Source organism: Oenanthe melanoleuca, chromosome 11, assembly GCF_029582105.1.
Source record: "Oenanthe melanoleuca isolate GR-GAL-2019-014 chromosome 11, OMel1.0, whole genome shotgun sequence".
In the NCBI taxonomy this organism is placed as follows: Eukaryota; Metazoa; Chordata; class Aves; order Passeriformes; family Muscicapidae; genus Oenanthe; species Oenanthe melanoleuca.
The window spans coordinates 16,055,593-16,067,242 of NC_079345.1; the positions used below are offsets into that span (position 1 = coordinate 16,055,593).

The 11,650-nt window shown below is 42.8% G+C and overlaps 1 protein-coding gene across 2 annotated transcripts in view; it reads left to right on the plus strand.

Moving 5' to 3' along the window:
* Positions 1-11,119, plus strand: part of ADAMTS18 (ADAM metallopeptidase with thrombospondin type 1 motif 18) — an 85,557-nt gene extending 74,438 nt beyond the window's left edge. The window contains exons 19-23 of one of the 2 annotated variants that reach the window (XM_056500887.1): positions 257-461; positions 3,012-3,203; positions 4,271-4,483; positions 5,447-5,594; positions 9,130-11,119. In XM_056500887.1, coding sequence (XP_056356862.1) covers positions 257-461; positions 3,012-3,203; positions 4,271-4,483; positions 5,447-5,594; positions 9,130-9,245 — 874 coding nt within the window. In that variant the 3' untranslated portion in view covers positions 9,246-11,119. The remainder of the gene's footprint in view (positions 1-256; positions 462-3,011; positions 3,204-4,270; positions 4,484-5,446; positions 5,595-9,129) is intronic. The other variant, XM_056500888.1, reaches the window with a different exon arrangement.
* Positions 11,120-11,650: the final 531 nt, after the last annotated feature.

Consider the following 11,650-nt stretch of genomic DNA (forward strand, 5'->3'; position numbering starts at 1 on the left):
TGGATAAAAGCTATAAATAAACAACACTTGCTTTTCTAGTTGAGTGACTTACATTTTATCCTGAGCAGAAAGTTCCATGCTTTGAAAACAGGATTATGTAACTGCAACTTTTTGATTGCTTGAACAGATACCAGTGCACCAGGAGACAGGCTGAGCAGGATCCCTGGATAATTCACTTTTGATAGGTGACTGGCTGTATTGATTTTCTAAAGCTGCTTGCAGTGCTGTGTTTCTAACCCACCTTTCCTCCTCTAAGCTGGTCAGCAGGTGAATGGAGCACATGCAGCAAGTCTTGTGGAGGGGGACAGCAAAGCCGCCTCCTCCAGTGTGTCCAGAAAAGGGCTTTCCAAAGAGAGGAGCTGGTGGCCCACTCCCTGTGTCCTGTCAGCACCCCAGCACAGGTACAGGTGTGCAGTAGTCAGGACTGCCCACCTGAATGGAGCTCTGGCCCCTGGTCTCAGGTAATTGGAGAAAATTTATGTTTTTATCTGCAGGCATAATGAAAATACTGCATAAAAATTCTCCTCGAAAAGAAAAACGGTGCAAACTTTGTGGAGATCAGTGCTTTGCAAGTGGCTTTTTTATTGAAGATAATATGTAAACCATGTTTGTATAAACATGTAAACTAAATGTGCATTGTAACCAGCCTTCAGCACACAAGGGCTTGCCAGAAATGGGCTTGTGGTGTTCTTTTAGGCACATACAAACAGATGGATAATTCTTTCTGGATTCATAATTTAAGGCTCTGTACTCTTCAGACTAACAACCCTCTATGAGATTACTTCCCAAGGAATATTAACTTCTCTCAGAGATAGCAGGCAGTCAAGGAATGAAGAAATATTTGGGGTGAGAGTTGCATATTAATGCATGTGTGTATATGGATTTTGGGGTGATAAATTTGTGATTTACAAATTCACTACTCACTTCTGTGCTTTTGCCTTTGTCAGAGTAAGTCTCCTGCAAGCTGTGCTGCTGCAGGTATTGCCATGAGGGCAAATTCCTGTGTGCACACCCTGCTTTACACACCTGACACTGAAATACCTGAGCTAAAACCACACAAAACTCAGCTCTGCTCCACCTTTCACTGCTATTGATGCTGTTCATGTCAGGAAAAATGAAGTACTGGCACATCTAGGGTCTAAGAGAGAGCTGAGAGTACCTTTATAAAAGGATATACATTCATTTTATTTTCCCATCTTCATTCAGTGAGATTCAAGATGGATTTCAGCTGAAAAATGTGTTACTTACATGTTCTGTTCTTGGTACTGCTACTCTTTAGGTGCTCAAGAACATCTTGTCCTCAGCACTCCCAGCTGAGCATGAACTGCCCCTACAGGATTGCCCTGTAATGTCCTGTAACAGAGGAGTAACTGTTCAGTACTCCAGTTCAACATTCAAAAAAGAATTTTTTCTTCCAGTGTGTCTAGAGGAAACCTGAGTGGCAGAAATTATATAAACCAGGTCTTCAATTGCATTCACATTTTCAAACTTTCTTCTGTCTAAGACAAATAAACAAACAAACAAACAAATAAATAAAATTATGAAAAATCTGTTTTCCTCCTCTTTATGAGGTGGAAAATTCAAGTTGCAGTTTTCAAATAAGCCCACAGAAATTCATTCACCAGTCCTGCTGAAATATGGTGAACAGGCCTACTGAACAAGTCAGTAAAGGGTATTAAGATTCAGCTCAAAACTGTTATATGGCAGACTTAAAGGTGTTAAGAGGGGAAAAAAAATGTAAAATCATAGAATCAGAGAATGGTTTAGGTTGGACCCCAGTGTCCAGCCTGGCCTTGGGCACTGCCAGGGATCCAGGGGCAGCCACAGCTGTATGGGCACCCTGTGCCAGCCCTGCCAGGGAACAATTCCTAATTCCCAATATCCCACCCAGCCCTGCCCACCCTGCCAGGGAACAATTCCTAATTCCCAATATCCCATCCAGCCCTGCCCACTCACAGGGAACAATTCCTTCCTAACATGTAATCTAAACCCAGCCCCTCTGCACTAATCAGTGCTGTTTTAAATGAAAAGATCATTTTCTTTGTTTGGGGGAGGATTAAACCCACAGAATTTCAGCATGCAGACATTTCTGTTGCATCCCCAGCACAAAGGTGCTTTCATGGATTCTTTTTAAAACATTTGTAATTTGATACACGGAGTGATTCTGCCTTGGAGCGTGCCCCATAATTATCAGTAGAAGAACAGTTGGAGGAGATGCAAGCAGGTTGGAAGCTGGCAGCATTATTTCAGGGCTCCTTGCCTCATTTCATCACAAATGGCTCATTCAGGCATTTTGCTGTATGTAAGGCAGTGCAAACCACAGCTCAGCAATCCATTTTTATTCTGGTGACTCGTCCTAAGCTGCAGCTGGCAACTGAAATATCTCCCTAACCATTGTCTGTATCAGATTCTGTCTTGTAGTGAGATTCCCTTGGTGGAAGAGTTATGTATCAATTCCCTGGGCAGTTTCCTCTGCCTCAATCTCATCCCTCTAGGCCAAGGTGAGGACAAAATGACAAATAGCTGAGAGCATCTTGCCATGGGAGATTCTGCAATGGGAGCTTAGGACCAGTTTTCAACTATGCTGAGCAGGGAAAAAGGCATTTTGCTCACAAAAGTGTTTTGCTCACAAAAGCATTTTGCTTACAAAAGCATTTTGCTCACAAGTCCAGCTTACCTCATCTACAGAAAAGAGATATTACTTGTCTGTTCTGCATGGGGGCTGAGAGAGTTCACAGCTTGCATGAAGAACACTTAAGACAATGTTTTAGAAGTGACACACAGATGTTACTGTTGCTTATTTACCAATACAATTTCAAGTTTACTTATATCACAATGGCAGCTGTACAGCCCATTAGCCATGCTTTCTGTGCTCTGCTGGAGAATAATAATAAAAATAATAATAAATAAATAAAAATAATAAAAAATAATAAAAAATAATAAAAAATAAATAAAAAATAATGCCAATTTTAATTTCCTCCAGTTCAAAGAAGCATTTCTTTCCATCACAGTGCTCCAAGACTTGTGGGAGAGGTATTAAGAAACGGGATGTCTACTGCAAGAGTACTGGTTCTCCCAAGGTGAAAATCTTGCCTGAAGACATGTGCAGCACAGACCCCAAGCCTGAGTCCCAGCAGACCTGTGTGCTCGGCCGCTGTCCCAAAAATGACCGGCTCCAGTGGGTGATTTCTTCCTGGAGTGAGGTAAAGTGGTGCAGTTTCATGGCTCACTGCCTGCCCTGGCTGCTCGTGGAAATGCTGGCTCAGGGACACACACAGACCACGGGGAGGAGAGAAAGCTGAGCTGTCCTTTGGAAATCAGGTATCCTAGGCAAGGTGCTGTGAGCCCCAGATGTAGATGGATGTCCTGGTTTAAAGGACAGGTGTCTGCCAATAAAGGCAGAAGCTTCTCTTTGAAATGGAGAATGTAAACCCCTCCCTCCAAATTATCATAATTTTGAAATTAAGGGGCTCTCAGGCAAAGATATGGGAATTAGGAATAAAAATTTTTTACTAGGAAAATTAAAATAGAAATACAGTATTACAAAGAACAATCCTAACCCTGACAGTCAGAATCCAAGCTGACACCCGTCAGTCAGTCAGGGTGTTGGCACAGTCCCATTCAATGGTGGCTGCATCCTCCTGCAGTGGCAGATGTGGTTCAGCTGGAGCAGTGCTCCTGGAGAAGGTGCAGTTTCCTCTGAAGCTCCAGGGATGATGTGCAAAGGTCTGGCTTTCCTCTGGAATCCAGTGGAAAGAAGGTTGCCTTGGTGTCCAAAATGTCAGTTTTTATCTGGGTAGGAAAGGCTTGGCTGCTCCCCTGGCTGGAGCATCTCCCAGTGGGATGATGGAATTTTATCAGTCATGCAGTGGGGCTCAATGGCCCAGCAGCAGATGATATCTTCCTGGAGGGAGGATGGGCTGTGGAAAAGATAAAGATGATTGCCCAGCTGGTTTAAAGATGGCCCATTAGCAGATAATATGTGCCACGGAGATAAGGGTCACTGCCCCACCCAGCTCCAACAGATGGTGACAGAATTCACATTTCTGGCCACATCCTGTATTGCAGCCCAAGAAAATGGATGTGCCCCAATGTCTGTTAATCACTGGCTGGGACTCATATTTCAGTTCACACGTCACGGAGCACGGGCTTAGCGGGATTAGTTCTGTAATGCTTTCATAATGCATGGCTTGGGGTGTGTGACACACCACCCCTTCCCCTCTGCCTGCTGTGCTTGTGGGGCTGCAGCAGCTGTGCTTTGCCTCTGCAGTGCTCAGCCTCCTGCGGGCCCGGCCTGCGGCAGCGAGAGCTCAAGTGTGGCGAGAAGAGCATCCACGGGAAGTTGGTCACCTTCCCCCAGAGGAGGTGCAGGAACATCAAGAAACCAAACACCAACCTGGAGGAGGCCTGTAACAAGGGAGCCTGTCCATCGCAGACCTTGTACAACATGGTGTCTGGCTGGTATTCCTCGCCCTGGCAGCAGGTAGGAACGGGAAATCAGCGGTGGGGTGGCACAGAGGAGCTGCCTCCAGTGCCCCAGTGCCTCCAGGCCCCAGGTCCCTCCTGCAGGAGCCATTCCCTGAGGAGGGACACAGCACTCAGCCACTGAGATGGGATGCAGCTGCTCCACATCCATCATGTACCTCGGTGCTGCTCACTTTGTCCTGAAACTGAAGAATGTCACCTAAAAATGTTATTCATGCTTGAGAGGCACTGCATTCCACATTCATTTTCCAACACTTTCTTCTCAGTCTTCTTCAAAGTGCACTGTGGTTGAACTACTGCATATCTCTGTGCACAATGTATTTGAGCATCTGCACAGATTGCCTGGAATTCCCTAAATACTATGATTAATTGTGGGATCAGTCTGTATTTGTTTCTACATTCTTGCAAACAAGCTTCTGTATTTCTGGAACTTATCTGCTTTATGAGTCATATATCAATGAGACACGCACTCATTTAATGATATTTTCATGAAACAATATATGCCTGACAATTGCAATCAGATGAAAATGATCACATTTATCTTAAAGACAACTTTTCATGAAACATAGAAGTAAAAGGCTTGTTAATTTTAAAATACTTCATAGTTCTTCCTGCAAACCCTTAGTGGTTTTCCCCAGATACTGCCATAATTATGATTCTGATGGGAGTTTTATCTGTGTTCAGGGAGCAGGGTTGGGCCCAAAGGCTTAGAGATCAAAAGAAATCCATGCAGACAATCAGGAACAGGTTTCTGAAACGTTCAGTTTCTGTCTCGACGCCTAAGTAAGGAACCAGATTTTCAGCAGAGTCCTTAAATACCCAAAAAGTCGGCGCTGACGGGGGTTGGTGAAGAGCAGCACACCTGATCGTGCCCTCCGGGGTTTCAGTCTCACCCCAGGCCCTGCAGGCTGCCCTGCGGGGCTGAGGTGGCGCAGGACAAGCGCAGGTTTTGTCTCCGCAGTGCACGGTGAGCTGCGGCGGCGGAGTGCAGACGCGGAGCGTGCAGTGCCTGCGCCAGGGCCGGCCCGCCGCCGGCTGCCTGCCCCAGCAGAAACCCGCTGTCCTGAGAGCCTGCAACACCAACTTCTGCCCAGCCCCCGGAAAAAGAGGTAAAACTCGAGGTGCTCAAGGTGCTGCAGCAGCCTTGCTGCTTAGAGTTCTGCAGCCAGCGAGCATCACCTTTTCACCGCGCCACTGCTCTGGGCTGCTCCTCCATAAATGGTTTATTCCCAGACCTCCAGGTTTACAGTAACTCTCTGATATTAACAGCATCTCTTCTTCACCCTCTTAAAGCAGTGTTGGGGGTACAGGTGGCACTGGCATATGTGAAAAGAAGCATGTGAAAAAGCCATGCTGCTTGGTGCTGAGCTGCACCTTTATACTCTCTCGTTGAAAAAGCATTCTGTGCTGGTACTGCTTTTGATGAATAATGGTAACTTTGGAACTAAGAAATAAGAATTTGCCATGTACTTTTAGTCTTCAGCCTGCACCCAGCTCCTGGGATTCCAAAATAGCTAGGGTGTCCTTCTGACCAGTGCATGGCATGCAGGCAGGGATCATGAAATTAGAGTTTCTCTCCACTTTCTTGTCTATTCTATCCTTCCACCTCTTCAGTGGGAGAAGGGAGGGGGAGCAAGAGGTTTTGTGCCATGGAGTGATGGAAGGGGAAGTCTGTCAGCACCACCACAGATGGAGAGTGGTGCATTACCCTGTTCCAGAGATTTGCTTACAGGATGGTTACTGTTTGTGACTCCTTCCTAACTGCATGGAAAAAGCTCATGGAAGTCCATGTTTGTCCCACCTAATCTGGTTATCTAGGTATGCTGAAGCATTTTAAACAGTGACTTTCAAAATATTGCACATTAATTGACTTGTTACCTTTTAAAAACTGGGAGCTGGAAGCAACCTCTATAAAACCTAGGCTGGATTGCATGAGGAAGGTGGTAATGGAGCTGGGAGCAGAGGTCAAGCTCTGGCCCTGCATTTGTAAACTGACATTAGCCAACCACCCCCACGTCTGCCCCAGTTCCTGGCATTCCCTGTGCACAAAACCCCTGAAACCCAGTGGGATCCCAGCAGACCATTCTTCTGCATCAGCTCGAGACATGCAGGGTATCAGCCTCATCTATCAGGGGCCTGAATCCAAACAAGGACATGGAGATGAAATGCTCCTAAAAGGGATAAGTAAATACTTCTGCTGTTTTTATCAGTGAATGTTCCTAACACTTCAAATTAACATTCCTAAAAGGTTCTGCTGTACTTTGGAGTTTCTGTGTAACTTCCTTTTCTGTTAGAATATAGCAAGGACTTTCCTTTCAGCCCTGTTTTCCCCTGTTATATTTCATGTCTGAAGTACTGTCTGTTATTAATTTTGGCCTTGGCCTGTTTCTCTGTCTCCTCACATCTGCAGGAGCCCTTTCCCCTTTATTATACCTGGGTCATCAGGCTCTAGAGATCAATTATCTCCTCGCTGCTCTCTAACTTTCTGTTTAAAGCAGCAAAAAGAGAAGAAACCAGCTGTGCTGGAATCACACTGAAGCAAATCAGTCTCTATTATCAGCCATGCAGCTCCAGCTCAGTGATCACAGGCAAGAAATTAATGTTTCAGGGAGGGTTTGCACATTTTCCTAGACAAACTGGGTCATTTCCATCCCTCTCTAGATGCAGTTAGGGTCACCCTAACTCTGGTAAACCCAGCTGCTTCAGATGAATGAAAATCTAAACAACTTATAAATACTTGGGTAAATAGAAATAAGGACCTGACTGCCTGATGCACTTCCACTGCATTTTTTGGGGCTTTGTGTTCCTTCCAATAGTCCTTGGATTAGGTCCCAATTTCAGCCATACCTATATTAGCATTGCCCTCTGATCTTCAAAGGGGGCATTAGGATTTATTAATGTGGCTTCCTCAGTGCCTCACTGCTTATACATTTTCTTAAACAGATTTGATTTTTTTTTTTTTTAATTTACCCTTTCATGGCAGGAGAGCTCCTTCCTGCCTTTATAAAAACAGCTTCCCTTCCTTCGTATGGTGTGTGCTTGTCATCTCTTGTCTGCTTTGGGTTCTCCCAAATTCTGTCTGGTGGCAGCAGGTGAAGGAATGGGAAGGCTGGTGCTGAGCTGCCAGCTGGATCCCTCCTGGCACTCCATGCAGAACAGGAAGGCAGAGCAGTGGAGTGGGAGCTGCAGTTCAGTCCTGAGCTCCCCAGCTCCTGTTCAAAAGTATTTTCTTTCTGTACCATTAGAATTTAAAAACAAACTCGTGTTTTGAAAACCTGAGGGAAAAATGGCATATTTTAGAAAAAATATTATTATTATTTTATTTTTCATTCAAATAAATTTGAGGATGATAAGGGCATTAAAAAATCACCTTTGCCATCATATAAAAGGATATAAACAAGAACAGGGGTGATTAAACCAAGGAAGTTGCTATAGAGAGATGGAGATGCCTCCTGTTCCACAGAACATGCAGAAGATTGTGCTCTGTGAGGGAGCATTTATCTGCTGTGACTCAGTAACTGATCTGAGAATGCAGACAGTGGTGGCTAGATTTTTGCTCAGTCTCCTTGTAAATTCCTTTTATTGACCATGTAAACAGTAGTTCTGAGAGCTGAACGGACTCTTTTCCCATGCTTGTAGGAGATTTCAGTTTAGCTATAAATTTTGCTAAACCCCATTGAGTCTTACTGCTCTCTCAGACATGGTGAATTTGTTTATAAATCACCCATGCGAATCATGACTCTCCTCTTTTAAAGAAACATAAAGCATCCACTGCAAAAGTGGAGAGAGGAGCAGCTACTTTTAAAAGGTGAGTGCTTTTTAAAGGAGGTGCTTTTAAAACAATGGAGCTGTGTGTATAAATTATATCTGTACATAAATTGAAGAGTAATAAGATTTTAATTAAAAACCATAATTTGGCTGTATTTGTAACTAAAAGCTGGGCTTTTGAGAGCTAGCCATGGTTAGCAAGCCTCTTCTCCCATTGCAGTTAAGATTTTGCCAATGTGGCATAGTCAAAGTCCTAAAAGCCTGACTCATGACACCTAACTGAAGTGTCTGAGAAAAGGGATTTCTGAGGTTCCCTGCAGAGAAAGAAGTCTCTCCAGAAAGTGCTGGAATGTAATCCTGGAGCAGAGCTCTTTGTGCAGGGCCCAGGCATTCTGAGTTCTGAGAGGTCTGTGTGCAATAAACTCCATGTGATGATGATGATGATGGCAGCCAGCAACTGGTATCAAATATGGATGGAGCAGGCTCATTTGTATGAGCACCTGGCTTTAGAACAACATTTGTAATCAGAGATTTAAACACAGATGGCATTTTTATCCTCTAATATTGAACTTCTTCTTGTCTGCCTGAGCTACAAAGTGTGCTCCAAATTTTTTAATTCCCTCAGTTTTTGAACCCCTTTAATATTATCTATATCTCAATCAAGTTAACAAATCTCTTAACAAATATTTAGTGGCTCTTAAGACAGAGCAAGAAACTAGTATTTTTGAGATGAAAGCTCATTCATGTTTCCTCTCCTTTGAATTGAGTCAGTTGTGTTTTTAATATTACCAAAGGCATACAAGGGTGTGGGACTGCCTGACTTGCAGACTTGCTAAAACACAGTCTGACCATTTTGCTTGGGTTCCTCTCCTTCAGATGATCCTTCTTGTGTGGATTTCTTCACTTGGTGTCATCTGGTGCCCCAGCATGGTGTCTGTAACCACAAATTTTATGGCAAGCAATGCTGTAAATCATGCACGAAGAAGAACTGATAGCAGCGTGTTGTCTGAACCCTTCAGTGATTCTCTTCTTCAATTTATGTTGGAATTATCTCTGCTTTGAGGCAAGACATGGTGCCACATAAACCACTGATGGAAGAGACATTTTTTTCTAAGGGAATGTCTGAGGTACAGTAATTGTTGGATATATGTTGAAAAAGGAATGTTTCTTTCTTATTTTTTTTTCTTAATTTGCTGACCTCACTAAAGCACAGGGTACTATGGATCACTTGAACACTGAGACTCAAGGGGAAGTTCTTCTTTGTTTAAAAGTGTCACTTTGCACTGTCACATATAACAAGGAAGAAATCAAGGCAAGGGAGCCTTTTTTGGCTGATTTACCAGCATGCAAAGCAGGAGAGTTGGGAGCTGGAGGAGGAAGGACCACACCATCAGGAGGGGTCCTTTCCTGCTTTTTGTGACTTGTCCCAGGGTGAGGAGGCTGTTTGCTGCCCTGGAGGGACATCCTGGAGAAGGCAGCGTCACACCTGTGGCCACCAGAAGTAAATAGTGCACTACAAAGATACTATGGTGCTTCTCTACCAGACTTGCTGCTGGAAAAGCAAGCTGTGCATCATGCTAATGTTTTTATAATTTTTGAAGAATTCATTTTCTGCTTCGTGTAGAAACTCAGAGGTGGTTAACTAGTAACTTGAAATGTATTTCTAGAAATATGCAGCTTTAGAATATTTGGACTTTTAATATTGCTGTGTTGCAAGTAAAATAGAATTTCATATTTCAACTAACTCAAGGAACTCGGATTGATTGAGCTCAATGGTAATGTTTTCAACTTTCTAAGCTCATTAGATACGTAATTTTAAAATTTAAACTTGATATTTTAAAGTAGTTTTGTTTCAGAAGCTAGATTGTTTGAATGCCAAGATACTGAAGAATGTCTTCCTTCTAATCTCAAATCTCTCTGCAATTTTGATTCATCCGTTACCCAAAGGAAATAACAAGAATATTACAGTCCATCAATTCATGCTGAATTCTCTAAACAGTTATTTATTCACGTTACACAAAAAAAAAAGCATGAAAAGATAAGTGGATTATTTACTCCTACCAAATAAAAGTCAATTCTATTTTTATACACTCTCCTAATACTTGTATTTAGTTCAGAACCCACCAGCAAACAAAAGAACTGTAAGCATGCTGATATTTGTGGCCGTTCAGTATCGAGATGTTGATGGCAGCAGGTATCACATGGTGCCATCCAGAAAGTTCCTGCATTGAAAAAACCCCAGCCTGTTTGCCAAACCATTCCAAGACAGAGCTGTGTCCTACTGCAATTTTCTGGGGAGTGCCTGTGAGGGACATATTTATCTAATTCCACCCAATCCCACAACTTACTTTGATGAATGTAGTTCAGTTTGAGTGTTTTTTTTTTAAATATGGTTTCAGTGTAGGATTAGCCAGCTCAGCACTAATGCCAGACAGTGGTCACTTAAAATTAGCAGTTCCTTCTGAAGCAATTTAAATTAAAAACATGTATTCTGTGATACTTTACAAAATGATTGGAAACATATCTCAACCTACACTGCTCTGTCTTGATATTGGACATTGTGTAATTATAACCTTTTTTTCTAGGAAAACTACAAGGTTGTTTTTGTTTTGTTTTCATAATTGTGTCCTTTTTATTATTTGATGTAAAATAATTAATTTATTAATGCATAGCTTTTCCTTTATATTTCTTTGCTCACTTCCTTAAGTGAGAACTGAGGAAAGGAAATAGTAGTGTCACAAAGTATGAATTATGGTGTAAAAAAAGCAAAAACTATAAGTGTAATATTTAATTATTTTATAAGCTTTGTAATAAAATACTCTAACTGTTTCATTATATTTGGAATTGTAAAATTCATGAATAAAATATGGAGGTTATAAGTAAATATCAAGTGTTGTAAGTGCTGTCTGCATTCCCTTGCATCTTTGTTGATTGTCCCATAAGGAGATGGTTATTCTGTGTTTCTGCTGCTTTGTAATTGGGAAATTGGGCCCAAAATGGCAAAATGGGGCAAAAAAACCCTGTTTTTATTTGCATGACAACACAAAAGCTAAAATACAGAACAATACATGTGCAAGACAAACCTGAGCTGTGGCTCCTGTCAGCAAAGCCAGTGGGGATTTGTGCATCCCAGAACCAGCAGGATTCTTCCCTGTCCTCCTCTGCAAGGTGGTGCTCAAGATAAGGAGCCTCACTCAACACAGCAGGAGCTTTTACAGCCTCTCCCATCTGCCTGGGGACACTTTATTTTTCTAAAACTGGCTAAGAACTTTCCAAGTCAGTCCCTAGGAGGGAGGGTATCATTCCCCTGATCATTTCAGATACAGTCTCCAACATATATTGGTGCTTTTCCCTTTGTTCAGAATCACTCGGTGCTCTCACAAGAGCCAGATATTCA